The sequence below is a fragment of the Mus caroli genome, chromosome 7 (genome assembly GCF_900094665.2).
Source record: "Mus caroli chromosome 7, CAROLI_EIJ_v1.1, whole genome shotgun sequence".
Lineage (NCBI taxonomy): Eukaryota > Metazoa > Chordata > Mammalia > Rodentia > Muridae > Mus > Mus caroli.
Genome location: NC_034576.1, coordinates 112,655,460 through 112,678,238, shown reverse-complemented (window position 1 = coordinate 112,678,238; position 22,779 = coordinate 112,655,460). Strand labels below are relative to the sequence as shown.

The 22,779-nt window shown below is 37.0% G+C and overlaps 1 protein-coding gene across 5 annotated transcripts in view; it reads left to right on the top strand.

Annotated features, from left to right (window-relative positions):
• Positions 1-22,779, top strand: part of Sbf2 (SET binding factor 2) — a 355,852-nt gene that overhangs the window by 215,828 nt on the left and 117,245 nt on the right. For all 5 annotated transcript variants that reach the window (XM_029479589.1, XM_021166298.1, XM_029479590.1 and 2 more), the window contains exons 9-14: positions 1,406-1,519; positions 4,517-4,594; positions 5,322-5,435; positions 5,811-5,939; positions 7,956-8,054; positions 18,367-18,571. In XM_029479589.1, coding sequence (XP_029335449.1) covers positions 1,406-1,519; positions 4,517-4,594; positions 5,322-5,435; positions 5,811-5,939; positions 7,956-8,054; positions 18,367-18,571 — 739 coding nt within the window. The remainder of the gene's footprint in view (positions 1-1,405; positions 1,520-4,516; positions 4,595-5,321; positions 5,436-5,810; positions 5,940-7,955; positions 8,055-18,366; positions 18,572-22,779) is intronic.

Sequence of the window (22,779 nt, the reverse complement as noted above, 5' to 3'; positions counted from 1 at the left end):
TCCTGGTGTGAGATGGTGGAGGGGGTGGGGTTCCTGGTGTGAGATGGTGGAGTGGGTGGGGCTCCTGGTGTGAGATGGTGGAGTGGGTGGGTTCCTGGTGTGAGATGGTGGAGGGTGTGGGTTTCCTGGTGTGAGATGGTGGAGGGGGTGGGTCCTGGTGTGAGATGAGGTGTTGTGTTCAGAAGCTCTGTGCCTCAAGTGCAGGGAGCACACCACATGGCACTTTTCATGGAGTATAAGAAAAGTTCTTTACCAAAAGAATTTTGTTGCATGATATCTGTGATCCACAAGACTTTGTAAGGCTGCTGCTGGCCTAAACGTCAGTAAAAAGGAAGCTTCAGTGTGCCTCACAGAGCAACTGCAGCTGGAACCACATCAGAGATGTCATTGACACTACTGAGGGATCAAAGAAGACCTCCACATGTATACCAATCTGTTCTCCTAACATTGTGTTTCAGATCTATCTAGTGCTTTTTAACTCCAGTATCATCATATTAAAATATGTAAGCTAATAAGCATGTTTATTAAAAAGTAGGCCCCATACAATTTGTAAATTATTTTAGTAGTACTAAAGATAGAGATAGGACAAACCAAATGTTGACAGTTGTAGGTTTCTTCACATTTTAATGAAAAGATTAGAATGAATTATAATCACATTACCAAAATCTTCTGTTATTTATGTAAGTTATTTTTAGATATGACCTTTTAGAATGCCACAAATCAGGCTTGGGGTGTTGTTTTTGTTTGTTTTAGTCTTGGTTTTTTGAGACAGAATCTAACGTATCACAGGTTTATCACAAACTTGTACTCGTCACATAGCTAAGAGTGGCCTAGAACTCATCCTTCTGCCTCCCAAGTCCTAGAATTAAAGATGTGCATCACCACTCCCAAGCTAGGCTTTACATCTCAACAGTAATTGTTTCACACGTATTGCTCTGTGTTTTGATTCATATGGAATGCAAATGCACTAGCTCAGTTAACATGGAATTGTACCATTAACACACAGCACCTTGTAGAAATTCCTCAATGTGTCGGCGTCGTTTGCTCCATGGCATCCTTTACCATCCAGGCCTCCTTCCTTATGTTTTCTCTATTACAGTCCCCTCAAGTAGTGTCATCATTGGGATGACTAATGCTAGGCTGCTGCCAGTTCATAGTTCCTTCCTATGGAAAGACAGAAGAAGACATAGAAGAACCTTACAGCTCTCCTCTTCTGAAGCACAGGAGTGCCCATATCATTTTTTCATCTCCCACTGGCAGAAGGGTACTCTTGTACAATACCCAAATTCCAAGGGAGTTGGGACATGTTGTGTAATTAAGAACTCTTACTGTGAACCTCTTTCTCAATTTGCTTAAAAACAAATGTATTTTATGAATTGTGGTTAATTTTAAAATTCTTTTTTAGTTAGATGTAATCATAGCAGATTTGGATGGAGGCACTATTAAAATTCCTGAATGCATTCACCTCTCATCCCTCCCGGAGCCTCTTCTTCATCAGACTCAATCAGCACTTTCTCTGGTATGACTCTTTGTTCATGGTAATTCTTCTTGATTTAAACCTGAAATTAAGATAACTGGAATTAAAAAAAAAAACATTGTCTATAACTGTGTGTGTGTGTAACATGTAAACATGTATACATGTTTACACATAGACACTCACACATTATGTTGAGAAGTGCTGTCTCTGTGTAGGTTTGGCACTTACTACGTAGACCAGGCTGACCTTGGTCTCACCTACCTCTGCCCTCCAGGTGTTGGGATTAAAGTTATATACCACCATACCCCATTAGAGTGTAATTATTTTTAGAGTCCTATGTTTGAAACAAATTCTTATGTAGTCTTTAGAGGAAGATCCTTCATTTAGTAGATAGTTATATAAAGAATATTTGTTTCTCATTCAGTATATTTATACAGTAGATATTATATACCAAATATTGTGAAAATAAAACTCTGCCTTTAATCTCAGCACTAAGGAGGCAGAGGCAAGAGGATCTCTTGAGTTCTGGAGGCCAGCCTGGTTTACAAAGCGAGTTCCAAAGAATTCTACATTCTTTTTGAGGATGTTAGTAGAATTAAGGTCTTTATAAAATTAATGCTCTAGTCTAGGCTGTTGAAAATTTTTTGTTTTCTTCCTTAAATAGAAGCTTAAAGTATACAGTTACAGGAAAGATTTTATTCTCAGCAAACATTCTACTTTATGTTAGTCCATATGTTTTTTGTCATGGTTATCTATAAAAGGGAGATTTTTTAGAAAATCCCAATGTTTCCTAACACATTTTGTAATCTGAAATACAAAATGTGTCAGAATGGGAAAGAAACCAATATAGGACTCAGTTTCCATTCTGCAACTTGATGCCATTGAGCAAATCATATCACTTCAAAAGGGCTATACTCTAGACTTCATAGGATGTTTTATTTCGTAGAGAGATGAACGCGTGCCTTTAAAGCATGGCAAATTAAGGCATGGCAAGGATAGTTATTGGTTTCTTATAATGCATATTTTAAATTATGGAAAGACTTGAGATTCCAAATATAGTATCTCAGATAATACTACATTTCAAAAGGTGAATAATTTTACAGAAATACGTTAACTATATAATTGGGTTGATTGCATATGGATATATCAGTAGCTGAAAAAGTCATATTTGAGTCATTGAAGAAATTTAATGTTTCTAGAATTCTTATAGTATTTAAACTCCTTTGTAGTCATTTAGCAACTATATAAATAATTATTCATTTGTAATTATTTAGCAAATATATAAATAATCTGGATTACACTTATGAGAAGAATATATGCCATTTGTCTGTCTGCATTTTACTTACTATACTTTAGCATGGAGATATCCAGTTCTATTCATTTTTCCTTAAAATAAAATGATTCAACTCTTCTTTACAGTCATTAAACTGCATACTGCAGAACACATTTTTTGTTGTTCATTCATTGGTAGGCATCAGGACTGATTGCATATCTTTGTTATTGTGCCTAGTGCTGAACTAAACATAGGTGTTCAAGTATTTCTGTGGTTTGCTGATTTAGATTCTTGTGTGTGGATAGTACCAAGAGTGGTGTAGATAAGTCAGATGGTGGCTTTCTGTTTGCTTTGTTATTTCATTTTTCTGATGAACTTCATGGAGACTGCGCCGGTTTGCACTCTTTGCAGTAGTGTTTGAAGCTCTTCCTTACCCACATCCTTGCCAGCATTTGCTGCCATTTCTTGTCTTGCTGGCAGTCACTTTGCCATTGAGGGAGATGGGATCTCAATATGGCTTTAATTTGTGTTTCTCCGATTGCTAGGCATGGTGCTGATTCTTTTTCAAACATTTATTAGCTGTTTGAATTTTTCACTAACCCATTTGTTGATTGGATGATTTGGTTTATTGGCGTTTAACATTTTGAGTTATTTTTATATTTGAGATATGACCTCCTAATTTGACATGTAGTTGGCAAAAGTTTTCTCTAATTCTATTGGCTAACTCTTCTTTCTGCTCATGGTTTTGTTTTCTGTAGTATCATTAATCAGTTCTCCTGAACCATTAGAGCCCTTTTCAGAAGAACTTTGTGCCTGTGAATAGATCTTGAAGTTTTTTTCATGTTTTCTTCTACCAGTTCACTTTAGGGTCTTATGTTAAGATTTTTAGTTCATTTTTATTTTTTTTATAGGATGGGGGGAGCATCTAGACTCATTCCCTGACATTTGTATATCATTTTTCTAGAACCATTTGTTAAGGAGGTTGTCTTTTCTATACTACATGTTTTTGACACTTCTGTCTAAACTGAGGTGGTTGAGGTTGTGTGGGCTTACTTCTCAGTTCTCTGTTTTATGTCATCTGTTTAGTGTTTATATTACAAGATGTAAACTAAACCTCTTTTAAGAAGTAGCACCATAGATGTATAGCACTGCTCCCAACAGGCTGGTACCCAGGGTGACTCATCTTTTATGATTTGGTATATGACCTTTGAGAACTCTTCTCACTTAGATGCATGTTTATCTGTGTGTACATTTATTTGTTTGTTCAAGGTTTGCTTTCTTTTATATTCAAATATGTGAGGCAATATTACATGAATTTTTCTAGTTGGCATTTTTTGTAATGCTTATTTTATTTCATATGTATGGGTATTTTATCTACATGTCACATATGTGCCAATCAGAATAAGGTGTAAAAGCCCCTGGAACTGGAGTTACAAATAGTTATGAACTATCATGTGGTTGCTACGAACTGAATCTTAGTTATCTGCAAAAGTTAGCAAGTGCTCTTAACCCTTGAGTGCCCAAGCTTTTAGGAGGTCTTTCTATTTTTTTTAAAATCTAGTATTTTATCTTAAAGATTGTTCCATAACATTTTATGTGAAACTGTATCAATTTTTATCTCATAGTGGAAATATAATCTAATTCATATTTCATAGTGGAAATATAATCTAATTCATACACAGATCATTCACTTAATGTCCCAAAGAAACTAAGAAGTAGGTCTTATTAATCCTAGATATCTTATATAATAAACTTGTATACTTTAGATCTTGCACCCGGATTTGGAAGTAGCAGATCATGCCTTCCCTCCTCCACGAACAGCTTTATCCCACTCAAAAATGCTGGTAAGAAATTTAATGTTCAAATTTGGTGCTTTTAAAGAGTACTGTACTTTTAAGTCTAGGTTTGCTGGAATAGCTGGGTTAGAAGTGCCTTTAGAAGGTTTAGGGCAATGTTCTGTCCTAGGAGAGGGGATTTGATTTTTTTTTTTCTTTAGGGGGTGAAAGTAAGGACAGCAAAGACATCAGAGCCTTAGTTATAGCCCGGAACACTCCCTAGCATAAGAATTTGGATTCTTCTCTTCTTATTGTGCTATATATCAAACCAGAGCCTTATTCCTGCTGTGCATGTAATCATATTTCATTAGAATAAGAACAGATTTTTATAATTTGGATAAATGTTGAAAGAATTTCATAAGCCTTTAAAATGTAATCTTTTGAGAGTTTTTCCCTTTTATTATATTCATAAAACCAATTTTTTTTTTGCAGTTATAAAATAAAGGCCTTGGCATGTATTTCTTTCTATGACATAGTAAAATAGGAGACTATGCTACTCATTTTTCCTCTGGAAGAAAAGTGTATGCTCTGGAATCCAATTCTCTTCAGTTCAGTAGAAAGAACAAACCCATTTCACCGCAACGTAGGCTCTCAGGGGACCTGTGCCTGCTGCCTGGGAAGACGAGCGACAAGCTGGGCAGCGTGGCACACTTGCCCACTCAGACTTTCTTCCTTCCATCTCCTTTAATTTGGTTTTTAAATTGAGTCACTTGTATGTTTTGCTTTGCATTTTCAGGATAAAGAAGTTCGAGCAGTTTTCCTTAGGTTATTTGCACAACTGTTCCAAGGATACAGGTCATGCCTCCAGCTTATCCGGATCCATGCCGAGCCTGTGATACACTTTCACAAGGTAAGGCACAGAGCCAGGCTGTCTGTCAAGTGGACTCATTTCATAGGACCGCACTATTAGCCATGTGTATTGAATTAATTTTTGAATGTCCTTAAAGTCTCTGTGTTATGTGACAAATAGAGCTGGTATAATATTTTCCTTCAGAATATATAAGCTCAAAATTGATTTTTCTCATATTAAAGTATTAATCAAGCATTAGTTAAAAATTAATACTTGATTTTTTTTCCTCTTGTCCTTTTGGGAGAAATATATTTCATGACAGTGTTTAGTTACACGTAAAGTCATTCAACCAATCTTCAACCTTTCTATTTTTAATTCTCACAACTTGGCTATCTCCGAGTGATAAGTTATCATTTCGCATTTTTTTCTTCACAGACAGCTTTCTTGGGGCAGCGTGGCTTGGTTGAGAATGATTTCCTCACTAAAGTGCTCAATGGAATGGCATTTGCAGGTTTTGTTTCAGAAAGAGGACCTCCCTATAGAGCCTGTGATCTCTTTGATGAGGTATAGTTCTTATCAATGACTAAGAGTTTAAAGGAAAAACAAGTTTTTTAACATTTACTCAAATTTTTAAACATTAATTTAAATATTATGTATATCAAATGTTGATAATTATAGTGTTAATTAGAAAAATTAGAAAACTATAGAATGTTTTAGAAATACATAAAAAACTTTTAAGAACTAAGATTAATAGTTAGATCTTTTTCAAAATTGGATAGCACTTCTATAAATAAAACGTGTTCAAATACAGTTGTTTAGTGCTTCTCAGTCTGCAGCTCACTGTAACTTTATGCACAGATTTGTGTAACTCTAAATTGCAGTTACATTTAGTCCATCAATGTCATAAAGCCATAATTTAAATTTATAGCACTCCTACTAGTCAATAATTACCATTTTCTAGCTACCTTAGTAGAAATATGTGAGATACATAGGTAGTCTTTATCTTTTTAAGGATTTGGTCACATAAAGGGAGAAATAGACTATATGATGAGGATACTATTTTACAATTATTGTGTTTTCTCTTTTTTTAAATACACATTTTCATTTATCATTTAGTTGTATATCTACAGCAGTACATTATGGGGATCAGGAAAGTGGATGGAATTTATATTTTAGTTTTTGAAACATTAGTTTTGAAACATCTATTGAACCCAATAGATTTTAAAGTTCCTCATGTCCACCCAAAAAAGTCACCCCTGGAACGTAAAGGAAGACTTTGTTACCTTTTACCACTGATGGCTTATCCTATAGGAAGAAAGATCTTTTTTTTCAGAGATGGATCTTTTATTCTTTGTAAAGATAGTTACTCACAGGTAAGGAAAGGGAAGCAGAGCGTCTGTTCTGAAGATGAAGACTAAATGCGTCACTTAGTAACCAGCACATGTGGGTGTGCGGCGCACTACCCTGATTCATACAGTTCTTCATAGTCACTTCCCTAAATAATAGTGTAACCGGCCTTTGATCATACGAACATCAACCATTATGTTCCCAATTAAGTTCTCACTGGTTGATGGCTTATATAGTTAAACTAAGGTGCTTGCTAAAGACCTTTGCTAACTCATCTGCTGGTCTCTACAACTTTATTAATAGCAACGATAGTTTATGTGCATTTTTGTTTTTTACCCACATTTTCCTTGCTAACCTCTGGCAAGAAAGTTGGGTTGATTGCTTTCAACATGAGACTTAATGATTTCTCTTCTCTCTTTGTCTGCTTACATGAGAACATACTTTTATAGGGAAATAACATTTGCTACTTGGAAAACTCTGTTTCCTGTATCACTTGGGTTCTACAGAGCTTTAATAGGCAGATCCACTGTGCTTGTCTGAGGCTGACACGGTCATCAAATAGGTGCCTTAGGAATGAAAGGCAAATCTGCCTTTCTTGGTATGACAGTCTTCCGAATACTGGCACAGGGCGGTAACCCATAGTCCTGCCACCTTTGATTCATCTGTTGGTTTCTAGAAGGAAGAAACTTTTCCTTCCCTTTTCACCTGTTTACTTTCCTAAACTTCTTTTCATGCCTGTCCTCTTTAGGAAGTATACACGGCCACATGATTGCCTTAGCAAATTACTTAATAGAGACAGACTCCATATGTAGCAGTGGAGAACTAAATGGAGTCTAAAGGTCATCGTGCTCTTCCGCCTTGATTTAGAGGTGAAGAATATGAACCCCGGTCATACCGTCCATAGAGTCCAGGCAGCACAACATGAATTGTTTGTTCATATTTCTAAGTTAAGGAAACATCTAGAGACTTTCACACCTTCTGAAATTTCCAAGTAAATTATCATGAGTGAGGCCTGTAGGCCTCTGCACTACATAGATGATTGTTCCCCAAGAGTTACTTAGTAGGGGCCACCTGGAATCCATGGGTAGAGGTGAAACCCAGTACAAATCTAAATAAATTACTTTGAAATAACATAGTTTATATGGCTCTTAGTTTGCATATTGTATGAAAATACCAGTTTTTAAATTCAACATATTTCGGTACTGATTATTGCCATCTGATTCTTTTTCCAAGTTGGTAGCTTTTGAAGTAGAAAGAATTAAAGTTGAAGAAAATAATCCACTGAAGATGACAAAGCACATCAGAGAACTTGCTGAGCAACTATTCAGAAATGTAAGTGTATTTAGTCTATTTAAAAGCATTAATGAAACATTTCGTTTTCAGAACTGAGACACTCCAGCATTCTCGCAGTAATACCTGTGCTCTGGATAACCAGTGCCAAGATGTCACACTTGCTTCTGTGGGTCAGAATGCATCACATTTTTTTATCGGTCACTGTATCATGAAAATGTCTTGGCCACATTTTTTTTCTCCATGAATCTTTTTCCTCATCGTGAGTTTTCTTCTGGGTGTCATGTTTAATAGAGAAAGTGTAAATACACTGGTAATCAGAAGTACTTAGACAGCACTGAGGGTGTGCTCTGCCTCAGCAGAGTTCATCTGAGCTCCTCGTGCCTGTCGTCTGAGCTCTGTTGTTTTGAATTAATGAGGTAATGAAGTAAGCTGAAGAAGGAAAGAAAACCGGCAAGTGAACCACAGAAACTCAAAAGATGAAAATGCACTCTGGACAGAAGAAGTGTTGTAATTTAAAAGATCAGGATGAAGTGAACTAACCACCTGAGTTCTTAGGCTGGCAGGGAGGCTACATGCTTAAGGAATAGTGGTTTTGTGCTCAGTGAGTGCTGGCCACTCCTTCTTGAGAAGTTTGTGGTTCCTCTGTTAAACATAAATCAAGTGGGGAATGTGGCACCTCTGAAGAAACGCAGAGGGAAGTTGTTTTAAGGAATTAGAGTGAAGAAGAACTTGATATTAGTGCCCTGGCCCCAATGCGTATTGTTTAATCTAGCTCTTTGACAAGGCCAGTGACCTAACAGTGAGACATTAGTCACTGCTTTGTCACATTCATTTGAAATCTGAGGACCAGTAAGTTAAAAGCAGAAATACTAAATACCTTATTACATATTACTGAATTATTTTCTTTGCTTGTATGTAAATGCTTGTGTGCATGTGTTGAGGACTGAACCCAGAGCCTTGTGCATGCTCTGTATCCACTATACTTCCAAGGTATTCCCCATATTCCACTCAGTTATGCTCAAGTTCTACATTTGAGGTCAGACCTTCCTTTAAGAGAGAGAATTCTTTTAGAAAGATTCATATTAAAACAAATGGTCTCTCTTTTCTGAACTGTCCCCATATAAGTTAGGCAATATAATTAAATATTCTTGGTTTGTTTCTGTAATTACTTTTATTATCAAATTTGACAGTATATTTTGCCTAATAACAAAAGAACAGAAATTAACACAGGAAGAAATTAGGCACAGCATGCTTGGTCCTGGAAAAACATAATTTTCTAGTTTAATTATTCAACACAGTAATACTTCACTAGACTGTCCTTTATAATTAGTTCCTTTCCCAAGAAGCAATATGTCATAGTCCTAAACGTATCTCATTTTTCAGTCATAATTGATTTTTCAAGAGTTTAAATAAACGGCATAGCATAAACCACTTAGCATACATTATCTGTCATCCTGTAGCACCCACTTAAGGAGACTCAGAATACCCATTTCCTGAGGTTATAGTGGACTCAGAATCATGTAGCTATTAAATGAAAGAATCCAGAGTTTAAATTTATGAACTCTGTCGAATTCCTAAATGTACTCGATCATATTGATTCCATTTAGTCCAAGAAAAGTAATAATCAACCAGACAGTGCTGGTGACATCTTTAGTCCCAGCACTCAGGAGGCAGAGGCCCTAGATGGATCTACAAAGTGAGTTCCAGGACAGCCAGAAAAATTCTGTCTCAGAAAAACAACAACAAAAAAAGTAGCAATGTTTCTATCACACTTTACGACAGTGTTTTAACAGACTTTCTCACTTGGCAGTGACCCTGTGCTTGACAATGTCCCTGTGCTATAAGAGATGGCTGGTGTTAAATGAATGAGGAAATTGAAGATTAAGAAGTAGTTTATTCTCTAGGTAGAAATGATTTATTGATGCATTTCAAAGATATACAGAATGCCAGGTAGGTATCAATTTAATCAAACAAGTCCAATAGGACTGATAACTTTTTAAAGAAGAAATAGCTGTTTACTTCTTTGATCTTTTTTTAAAGACTATATAAGGACAAATGTTATAGCTAGTAAGATGAGCGAGATTAGGGTTCTGATAATTAGTTTGTTTGTGAGGATCAACTGTCTACAAGGATTGCGCCAAGATACTTTAATGCAAAAAAAACAAAATAAATAGTTGCTTCTTACTATCTCATAACTTAAATGTTATGATACATACTTTATATTTACCATTTTATAAAGAAAAGAACAATAAAATTAATAGCTAGTAATTATACATACATAAAAGTGAATGTAAATCAAAACTGTCAGTTTTTAAAGTGATCATAATGAAACATTGCATTATTATGTAAAATAAAAATTTCCTTCTTTGTTAAGACTTTTCAAAATGCACTTTACATTTCATGAGTCTTTATTAAGCTTTTTTTAAAAATCTAATTCAATTCCATTTAATTTAATTGAATCCCCCCATCCATTGTGTATTTATGAAGTATTTACTAATGATGTGCATATTTTAGGCACATGATTCTCCTAATATCTTCCAGAAAAGATACACAAACATGATGATTGAAAATCTGAGAATATCATGATTTATTGTCACCATTCCTTCTAGTTGTAATATTTTGAAGTTTGTGACAACCCCAACATTTCTTTTTTTTTTAAGGTGGACAAATAATTTTATTTTGTGCATGCAAATACATGTCAAATACTGCAAACTTTTTCCGTCAATTTTCTCTCAAACACTGAAAATCATGTATAAATTTTTTTAGTAAATTAAAAAAAAACAAGACCATGTGATAAAGTTACTTTTTTGGGTCATGAAGGAAATTGAAAATATAAAGAGGAATCCTGTCAATGTGTGGAAAGTAATCCACATATTTTTATTTTTACATGAAAGCCAGTTTCACTACTATGTCAAAGTCACACTTCTGAAATTCCCCTGTGGTACGCAGGAGCCAACCATATAATTTTAGTTTGATTATTCTTGTTTTAGAATTGAAAAATGGTGATTCTATTCAAATGTTTGTAAATACTCGGCTACATTTAAGTGTGGTATATGTCTAGCCTGTCTTCACATCCCAGTTCAGGATTTCAAAGAGATGTTCACTTTCCAGTTTCTTCACATCGCTCCTATAATTTGTCCTTTAGTGAGGTTTCAGGAATGGGGGTTCTATGAATTGAACTAGATTTAGCTGCTTTTCTTGATTCCTGGAACTTCTTAAATACCTAAGAAAATTATTGGTGACTTCAGAACCTTGGAAATACGGAATAGAGGAGAAAACAAAGCCTTTGAGATGACTCACACCAGCTCTGGCAGGGTTTCTGCCACAGAGATAATGTGTTCACCTCTACACAACTTCTCCTGTGTGCCCAGCTGGCACTACTGAAGGCTGCCCTCTGCCTTTCAGTATTTGCATGAGCTGTTTTCCTACGTAGGCACCCTGTCCTAAGGTATTGTGATTGCAGACTTCATACAAGACCGTATACAAGACCTCATAATTAAATGCCAGAATAATCAAGATACGAATTTTAGGAAATTTCATTTTAAAGAACTAGAAAACCAGTTAAAGTAAGACCCTTTAACTCAAAGCATAAACTCCTCTCACTGATTTGCTTATTCATGATAAGTCAATTTTTGCAATTGGCTTTACATGGAGCAGAATCTTGAGTGCACCCATCTACAGATTTTGACAAGTGCATGATGCCCCCAGCATCATATTAAGTGATAGTGGAGTCACATCTTTCTACCACCTCAAGCCCTTGGTAACCAGTGAGTGATCTGTTTTCTATCTCTATAGCTTTGTCTTTCAAGAATTCACTTGTTTTGAATTTGCCTTCATCCTCTTAATATAGTGAATTTCGAGTTTATCCATGGTTACATAGAGATGGAGATGGTACCTCTCACAAGTGAGTAGCGTTCCACTTGCATAGATTGCCTAAGTTTTATTTCTCTGACTTGCTGAATAACAGTTTTGGCAATAATGAATATCCTAAACATTTATACAGGTATTTACATAAATGCAAACTTTATTTCTCTTAGGTAAATCCTTAGGACTCAGATACCAGGGTATATGGTAACACAACATTTAACTTTATTTAAAACCTGCTGATTGTTTTCCTATGTGTCTGTATTATTTTGTATTCCCACCTGTAGTGTATGAGAGTTCCATTTGCTTTCTGTCTTAAACAACACTCAGGATCTTAACTTATTTTTTGCTTCTTTGTTTTTCTTGCAGTCGTTCTCAAAAGTGTGCAGTACTTTTTGTAAAATAGTCTTTGTGACTATTTTAATTTCAGCAGGCAAGTGAATGTATATAATGTTATATAATCATTATATGCAAATGCTGCCTTAATATCTATAATAAAAGTAATTAGGTAATAATAGAGACTCTTTCTTTGGAGTCATTAAAGTATTGATTCTCCAAACACTAAACCTTCCCTACTCTACTTAGAGACATTATCATATTGGGCAATATCAAAAAACACTTTTCGTTATCACAGCTAGAGAGGCTGTGCTATCACGCTAGTAAATACAGGTCAGTGATGCTTCCAAATATTTCACAGTGCATGAAAGCACCCACATCTGCCCTAAACAAAGAAGTGTCAAGTTTAAATGCCAGTAGTGTCAACATGAATAATCACATCTAATAAAAGTGACACCGTTCAGCACATTAGCTGGGAAAAGCCTCCACACAAAGGCGTTAATGTTAGGAGACCATGATGCATCTCAGTGGCCTCTAAAAAGTTAATAAAGCTAGAAAATTGAGACTATCACATTCCATCAGTGTCATCTACTGTCAGGCAGCTCAAGAGTGATTTACATAAGTGATAATAATGTCTTCAGCTACATTTGGGGAGATTTGTGCTATTCCTCAGAGTAGTAGCTATGAGTGGTGGATATTAAAACAATCTTAAATATCCGAACTAATCTAGAATATTTAGTAACCTCTAACAAAGAATATTTATTGTTTCATTGTTATTGTTAGTGTAGAATATTTATTGTTTCATTGTTATTGTTAGTGTAGAATATTTATTGTTTCATTGTTATTGNTTATTGTTTCATTGTTATTGTTAGTGTAGAATATTTATTGTTTCATTGTTATTGTTAGTGTAGAATATTTATTGTTTCATTGTTATTGTTAGTGTGGCTATGGGCTACTTTAGATTTCCAGTAAGTCTTAAGATTTTTGTTTTGTTTTCTTTTGCCTTTATTTGACATGTATGTTTGACCTTCTTTTCTATAAATCCTGAGCACACCCTCATTTAGTCTGACAAAGAAAGAAAAAAAATTGATGTTTCCTGACCACATGTATATAAGTTGGTAATTTTTTTTAAATCTGAGAAAAACAGTGAGCCTCTCCATATGTGAGTTATAGCAGGATTACAGAGACAACCCCTGAAAAGCAGCATCAAAACTTAAAATTTACTCCCAGGGAAAGGGCTGAACTTAGCCAGACTTTCTTAGCTGTTCATCCTGGTGGACTTGCACAAAATTGTTTTTATGTCACTGTGTTAAGTTGTCTGAGTCTTTGGTTATTACTTTATATTTAAATTTACATTTCTCTGATGTCAAGTAAAAATTTGTTTGTTGGCTTGGACTGTTAGAAAGTAACAGATTTCCTTGTTTCAGAAATAAAACTGGATTACAATTTTTAATGAAATCAGGAACCTAAGGAACCAGTCGAAACCCATTGATATGAGAAGTCAGAGTAGATATGTCTAAGACCCTTGTGAACGCAGCAAGTCCTAGCTTGAGCTTCCTTTCCTTGCTGCTTGTTTCACACAAGTTCTACTGGCATGCAGCAGTTTCAGGTGAAACATACAGTCTTCTACACTTAACGTGCTGCCCATTAGAGGGCAGTAGTGCACAGACACAGCAGCTAGGAAACCAAATAGATTTGCATCAGATAAACACAGTGTGTCATAAATTAGCAAATCTATCTAAGGTCTACATTTTACTGTAGAATGTATCTGCAACTACAGGTAGGCTCACCTTTGAACTTTTAACATGGGGTTTTCAAATGCTTATTATATAGATTTGGTTCACAGGTTTTCTGATTTGTTTATAGGAACACTGTTAATGCGCAATATCTTTTAAGAAGTGATGTATGTGTAAACATGCTGCTTCTTTTACTGCAAGTGCAATCGCTATTACTAACATATACATTGTCAGTATTGCAATATTAGAAAGGAAAGGAGTGCATTTCATTTTAAGCATACGGTATCATACAAAAAAACATGTAATAGAGAACTGTTTTTAAAATAGATGTTTTTTAGACTTTTAGAAAATAGCCTTAGATTGATCCTGGCATGTGTATAGTGGTAACAGCAATCACAAGACGTCTGTGATAAGTTCTGTATTATCGTCAGTACATATGAGGGTGAGCGAGTCATCCTGTCCCAGATCACACCTACTGATGAAATGCTCAGGCTTGGATGTGAGCACCAAGCATTCTGAAACCAGAGAACATAAACTAAAAGTACCTCAATGTACTCACTGGATTACCTAAATTTGCTGCTGAATTGTAATGCTACCTAGTTTTATCATGTTTTCATGTCTAATCTTGTTTCTGGGCTGTATATTCAGCTTGTCCATTTAATCCTTGTCCATTTAGTCATAGGCTATATAAGGTTACATACATCTGAAACCTTGACTCAGCCATTTTCTCTCCGTTAGTCTGTATAGTACTAGAAAAAAAAAAAATGCCTGAAACAATTAACTTACAAGGATGAAAGATTAATGTTGACTCTATGGTTCAGAGACTTTAAGGAAAAGCTGCTGAACCCTGATATTTTGGACTTGGTGACATAGCTCATTATGATGAGTGTACTTAATAGAAGAGGCCGTTCATCTCAATGTGGCTAAGAAACAGAGACAGGAAGGGGCCAATATCCCCATTCAGGGTACATACTTTGCGGTACAACTTCTTTCCACCAGGCCTTAACTCCTAAGGATTTTAGCATTCCCAACAGCACCGATGGCTGATGACGAAACCTAGCATATGGATCACTGGGGGGCATGTAAGATCCAAGCTATAATGTTCTTCTGGGCTCCCTTGACTTTTTATGGGTCTTTGTTTTTCACTGTAAGGATAAACATGCCACATTACAGATTTTGACTAGAAGTACTGCATGTAACCTTTATTTTCCTAAATGACCTTAGTCATTGCTAGAACAGCAGGTAACAGAGATGCTAAGTAGTTTCTACTTTAAATGTTTTTATGTTTTAGAAGTTGTTAAAATGAGGAGGCCCTATATGGCCCAGTGGATAAAGCCATGTGAACCTGACATCCTGAGTTCAGATCCCCAGAGTTCATGTTAAAACAAGACCCAGTAGTGTCCATGTCCATAATTTATTTCAGTGTACTCAGTGGGGAGGTGGAATGTAGAGATGGGAGAAATGCCAGAAGCTTGCAAGCAAACTAGCCTAACCTACACAGTAGAGAACAAAATAGAGCTTATCTGAAACAAGATAGAAAGTGAGGACCAACACCCCAAACTTTCCTCAGACCTTCACACACACTTCACTTGACACACATATGAACATATATATGTATACATATATACAAAAAGTCTTAAAACCTTGTCATGGTGACTATTTACTTCATTTAAAATAAAGTACAAAGAAGGGTTTTTTTTTTAATTGCTACAAAAATCAGTCTAAATAGAAATAATATTTACTTTAGAGGATTTGAGATTCAAGGTCCATATGAATTATCTCTCCACTCTGGAGAAAGTATATCCACTATATTTTAGAAAATTGATAATTAAGATATGGATTTTAAGAATGTGGATAGGCCGGGCGTGGTGGCGCACGCCTTTAATCCCAGCACTTGGGAGGCAGAGGCAGGCGGATTTCTGAGTTCGAGGCCAGCCTGGTCTACAAAGTGAGTGCCAGGACAGCCAGGGCTACACAGAGAAACCCTGTCTCGAAAAACCAAAAAAAAAAAAAAAAAAAAAAAAGAATGTGGATAGAAGTCATACCTAATGATGAAAGCATCTTAAAGAAGTGAATCCCAGGGACCACAGATGCTGATGTCTGTGTTCATTCTAGGCATAAACATAAGCTGATTATTTATCTTAGGTAAGTTATTTGTCTAGCATCTCATATGGAACAGTATATGAATCAAAATCTAGTGTTTTGACACTTCAAACGGTCTCATTTCCATTGTGTCCCGAGAAATGCTAACTGTATCCTCTGCCCTAATCCACCTTTTTTTTTCCTGGATTTGAGCCATATAGCCAGAAAGAATTTTGGGGGACAGTTCTAATAGATGGTGACAGTTGACCAGTTTTAACTAACAAGAGCATGTTATAGGATACAAATGAGTTTAGTCTACACCATGAATAGCATAGGTTCAGTGGAAATAAGGAATTTTCTGGTGGCAGAAGGATAATAAATGCTAGAAGTGGTCTAAGAACAGTTGTAAAGCAGCCTTCCCTAGAGAACTTTATAGAATACATGAATTCCACTCTGCTCAGGATTTGAAATAGAATCCTCCTTAAACTGATGGTAGATAAAGTTTCACACAGGCCCTAAGAGTATTTAAAAATATTAGCTGATGGGGTTAGGGTATAGCTCAGCGGAAGCATATAGAAAGCCCTGCGTTCAATCTCCTACCCCAGAAACTTTCAATTAACTAAATTATTACATTTTGATGTATGTCAAACATATCATACTTGATAGAGTGTGTAGAAAGTAGTTTAGTGCCTTCTGCATGCCTATTTTTTTCCTGCAATAGGTATAAGACAAATAAAGCAAAAACACAAAATAAAACACTAACTTTTTAAAATGGGGCTGGAGAGACGGCCCAGAGGTTCGATTTTCAGGATCCATCAGACAACTCATTAACACCTAGAAGTGCAGCTCCAGAATAGTCAGTGCCCTCCTCTGCCTCCGCCGGCTGGCCGGCAGCTCTAACAAGTGTGTGTATGCACACAGGCACACATATGCATAGTTATGAAGAAAAATTAAATGTTTAAAATTGTTAATTTAAAAATACCTTTTAAACCAAGCAAAACATCTGCTTTTTTTTAAACGATTTTATTTATTTATTTATTTATTTATTTACTTATTTAATGTATGTAAGTTCACTGTAGCTGTCCTCAGACACTCCAGAAGAGGGCGTCAGATCTCATTACAGATGGTTGTGAGCCACCATGTGGTTGCTGGGATTTGAACTCCTGACCTTCGGAAGAGCGGTCGGGTGCTCTTACCCACTGAGCCATCTCACCAGCCCAAAACATCTGCTTTTGTGGTGCTTCATTTTAGAGAGACGAGGCTGGACAATAGATAAATCATAGTATGTAGAAAGGTTTCACATATTAAAGAGAAAAAATATAAAGAAAATAAGGGATGTATCAAGGGAGACAGTATAATTTTGGTAAAGTGTCCATAAAAGATGTATATAAGAACTGCAACTCCAGAGGAAGCAGAGAAGCATATCAGACCAAGGGAACAGCTGTGTGCCAAGGTCTTAAGGCAGCAACAGGAGAGCCTGTGAGCTTCGAATCGATGCATGTAAATTATAGTTGAATAGAAATGCTACATCTTGCAGTCTCATTACTAACTTTGGGTTTTACTCTGGTGAAGGGGCTACTTGAATGAACAAGATTGTGTGGTGATTTGTCATATTTTAATGAGATCACTGACTTTACTGTTGAGAGATGGAAAAGGGCAGAGTCAGGGAGACCAGTTGTACTGGATGGTCTGAGAGCTGTTAACTTGAACTAAAAGGAGATGTAGGCAGATTATAAATCTACTCTTGACAGTGAAGTCCACAAGGTTTATAGAAAAATGGATAATTGTATGTTAGAAAGAGGGGTTAGAGATGACCAAAATATGTATTCAGTGATCAACTAAGTAAAATAGATTTCTAAATAGATGGCATTGTTATTTTAAAATCTTAGTGGAAATACTTTGTTGTACATAGTTAAATAGAGAACTATAGAATTGGAGAGAACATTCAGATTGAGAGCATTGAATCATTGATGTCTTTTTGATAAAGAGCTAACAAACTGGAAGTAATCTCTAAAGGAGTTACGTGTCAGTAGAATAGAGGCCCAAGGATCAAGCATTGGGGTATTTGCATAATTAAAAGGTGAGGAGATGCAACCAGATCTAAAACCAAAGCAAGGTGCCTATCTATCCACAGAAGAAGACAACCAACTGTCTGAGATGCTGCTGGAGAGCTTGGAGAAAGAACCTGGTATTCTGTATACTTTGGCATGTATATGAATGTACACACCTGTTTGATTTTAGTGTGTCCCTCTGTGCTCTTGTTTCTTCCTATTTTAACAAAGTTATGTTAAATATGTTAACTTGGATAATTTTTTTTCTGTCTGATGTTACAGGAGAATCCAAACCCTCATATGGCATTCCAGAAAGTTCCACGTCCAACAGAAGGATCCCACTTGAGAGTTCATATTCTTCCTTTCCCAAAGATTAATGAAGCCCGGGTTCAAGAACTAATACAGGAAAATCTTGCTAAGAACCAGAATGCACCTCCTGCTACACGAATAGAAAAGAAATGTGTAGTGCCAGCAGGTCCACCCGTTGGTATGTATGTGCATGTGTGCATGCATCCATGTGTGCATGTGTGTCCTCCTCTCTGTGTATATGCGTGTATGTGTGCATGCGCGCGCACACATTGCTTGTTTTAAAAGTGAACCTTTTATGAGTCAGGAAGTGACATATTCCTATAATCCCAACACTTGGGAGGCTAAGGCAGGAAGATTGACTCAAGCTTTAGGCCAGACTGAGCTACCTAGGGAACACAACACCCACCTAGAATCTCTCTCTCTCAAAATGAGATTCTATCTGAAAACCAACCATGTGTCCTAATTAAATACAAGACATATCAATGAAAAGCATCTAATTTTATAAAATGAACAAGCTCATAAACTACAATCAAAGTATTATCAACAGAAACTACTTCATCCACCCTTCCTCTCATAAAACGTGATAATTATCTGACCACTGGAACTGTAAAACCTGTTTCTTTCTTAAAACAATTTATTGAGCTTAAAGTATTGTTTTTGTACTTCACATACTGAAAGTCCTGCTATGGGTATACAGTGCAGCAACTTTGCAGTAACTTACAGTTTACTCTAGCATCACGCTTTAGTTGAAGAACATTTTCTTAAGCCATTGCTCTTTTGTACCTGTTCTCAATGATTTCCTTCTTCCGTCTAGAACTACCTTCTCTCCGGGTTGGAGAGGAATCTCCTTCCTGGTTTTATGAGTTTGCCTATTGTGGACATTTGTATAAATGCAGTTATGTACCATGTGTGCCTCTGTGACAGGCCTGTTCATCTAGAATAATGTTTTCAAAGTTTTTATGGTAGCATATGTAATTATGCCATTGGTTTTTGTGAATGAATAATGTTCAACAGTAAGGGGAAATGCATGTACATTTGACCTTTTTAAAATTATTCATGAGGAGATGGACATTTGAGTTGGTTTTGTTTCAGGAGTTTTATTAATAATGTTGCTATGAACATTGATATGTAACTTTTGTGTAAATATACTTTCATTTCTCTTGAGTACATTCCTAAGAATACTCTGTTTTAAGGAGCTGGCTCTCTTTTCCATAGAAGGTGCCCTACATTACACTCTAATACCAATGTCACACGAGGGTGTGACATCTCCCAGCACCAGAGTACTAAGCAGCTCTTTGTTGCCTTGTCTGCATCTTCTGTTAATGTCTATAATGCTGGCTACTGTGGCATCACCTTTAGCCTCAGCAGCCAGGGAACGAAGACTGGTAATTCTCTGAGTTTGAGGCCAGCCTGGTCTACGTAGAAAGTTTTAGGGCATCCAGGGCTACATCATGAGTTCTTTCTTCAAATAAATAGTCTTTGTCAAGTTTTAATTTGAGCTATTTATTATTGAATTACTAGAATTTTCAATAGTTTTTAGGTGATTCCCTTACCAGATATCCTATTTGTAAATGCATTCTCCTCTTTTTTCGGACTGTCTTTCTTCCTTTTTTTAAATTAAAAATTTCTTTATTATTTATTCCCAGTGCCACTATCACAGTTTACTGGGTAATATGCCTGATTGTAATGAAAAGAAAAGGCTACAATAGACAAAAGTCCTCAGGAATGTACATCTAATTGACACTATATTGCATCAATCAATAGCTGCACTTTTTTCAAACTGTAGCCATGACAGTCTTTTATGCTGTGTTTTAAAACCTTCTGCTACCATATCCACCACTTCTACCACCAGATCCATAGCCACTCCCATTGATACTGCCTCAAGACTCCCATCAAAACTGCCCCTCTTAATGGGTCCATAATTTGATTGCTTTACCCACTGTAATTTCCAAAGTCATTATAGTTCCCACCAGCACCTCCTTCATTGTAACCATCATAGCCTCCTCTACCACCACCACATCCACCAGCTTGGTTCTCATGACCCGGCCTACCACCTCCATAACCTCCTCTACTCCTGTAACCAGGAACACCACCCTAGTTGCCACCATCACCTCCAAATCCATTATATCTACCATCGCCACCACCTCCACCACCATAGCCGCCTCTTCCACCAGAGTTTCCTCCACGACCCATGAAGTTGTCAGATCTACCTCTATAATGTCTCTGTGACTCAGCTGACTGCATCTCTTGTTTAGAAAGGGCCATTTTATCAGCCTCCAAACGCTGACACCATTGCATACACTAGCAAGATTTTGCTGAAAGGACCCTGATATAGCTGTCTCTTGTGAGACTATGCCAGGGCCTAGCAAACACAGAAGTGGATACTCACAGTCAGCTAGTGGATGGATCACAGGGCCCCCATGGAGGAGCTGGAAGAAGTACCCAGGGAGCTGGGGGGATCTGCAACCCTATAGGTGGAACAACATTATGAACTAACCAGTACCCCGCCCCCCAGAGCTCATGTCTCTAGCTGCATATGTATCAGAAGATGGCCTGGTCGGGCATCAGTGGAAAGAGAGGCCCATTGGTCGTCCAGACCTTATATGCCTCAGTACAGGGGAACGCCAGGGCCAAGAGGTGGGAGTGGGTAGGTGGAGGAGTGGGTGTGGGAGGGTGTGTGGGACTTTTGGGATAGCATTGGAAATGTAAATGAAATAAATACCTAATTTACAAAAAAAAAAAGAAGAAAGGGCCTTTTTCACTTCACAGTTCTGCCCTCAAATAGTGTGATGTTTCTGAACAACAATTTTATCTATCATATCATAATCATCAAAAGTTACAAAAGCAAATCCTCTTTTCCCACTCTGCCTGTCTCCATAACCTCTATGGTTTCAATCTTGCCACACGTTTCAAAGAAGAGAGATTCTTCTTTGAAATTTTGTTCTGTATCTATTAACCACCATTTTTTTCTTCACTGTTAAATGGATACTCAGCTTTACAGAATCCTCCCTAGAAACAGCTCTCTGGTTCTCCACATCCCCATCAACCTTGTGTGTGGCTGAGCACACATTGCAGCATCCATCTCTTCAACACAAAAGTTGGTCATAAAACCAAAGCCCTTAGAATGTTTTGTTTAGGGATCACTCATTACTGCAAACTTTAGTGAGTGTGCCTCATTCCTCAAAATGTTCTCTTAAGCTATCATCCGTAGTTTCAAAGCTCAGACCACCAATAAAAGGCTTCCTCAACTGTTCTGAGTCCCTTGGCTCATGACGCTCCATTTTGAGACTTCACCTCTTCCAACTCATGTTCAGTGAGACCAAGAAAAAGAGGCAAGTCTGGAGGTTAGTTCATAATGTTGTTCCTCCTATAGGGTTGCAGACCCCTTCAGCTCCTTGGGTACTTTCTCTAGCTCCTCCATTGGGGGCCCTGTGATACATCCAATAGCTGACTATGAGCATCCACTCCTGTGTTTGCCAGGCACTGGCATAACTTCATACGAGACAGCTATAACAGGATCCCTTCAGCAAAATCTTTCTGGCATATGCAATAGTGTCTGGGTTTGGTGTCTGATTATGCGATGTATCCCCAGGTTGGGTAGTCTCTAGATAGTCCATCCTTTAATCTTATCGCCAAACTTTGTCTCTGTAACTCCTTTCATGGGTATTTTGTTCCCTATTCTAAGGAGGAATGAAGTATCCACCCATTGGTCTTGCCTCTTCTTGATTTTCTTGTGTTTTGCAAATTGTATCTTGGATGTTCTATGTTTCTGGGTTAATATCCACTTATTAGTGAGTGCATATCTCTAGCTGCATTTGTAGCAGAAGATGGCCTAGTCGGCGATCTCAGGGAAAAGAGGCCCCTTGGTATTGCAAACTTTATATGTCCCAGTACAGGGGAATGCCAGGGCCAAGAAGTGGGAGTGGGTGGGTAGAGGAGCAAGGCGGAGGGAGGGTATAGGGAACTTTGGGGATAGCATTTGAAATGTATATAAAGAAAATATCTAATAAAAAAGAAATGTATATAAAGAAAATATCTAATAAAAAAAGAGGCAGGTCTAAGGACTGTCTTTCTTTTTCTTTTTTTTTCTTTTAATTAGGTATTTTCTTCATTTACATTTCCAATGCTATCCCAAAAGTTCCCCATGTCCCCCCCCCCATTCCCACTTCTTGACCCTGGTGTTCCGCTGTACTTAGGCATATAAAGCTTGCAAGACCAGTGGGCCTCTCTTTCCACTGATGGCCAACTAGGTCATCTTCTGATACATATGCAGCTAGAGACACGAGCTCCGGGAGGTACTGGTTAGTTCATATTGTTGTTCCACCTATAGGGTTGCAGATCCCTTTAGCTCCTTGGGTACTTTCTCTAGCTCCTCCATTGGGGGCC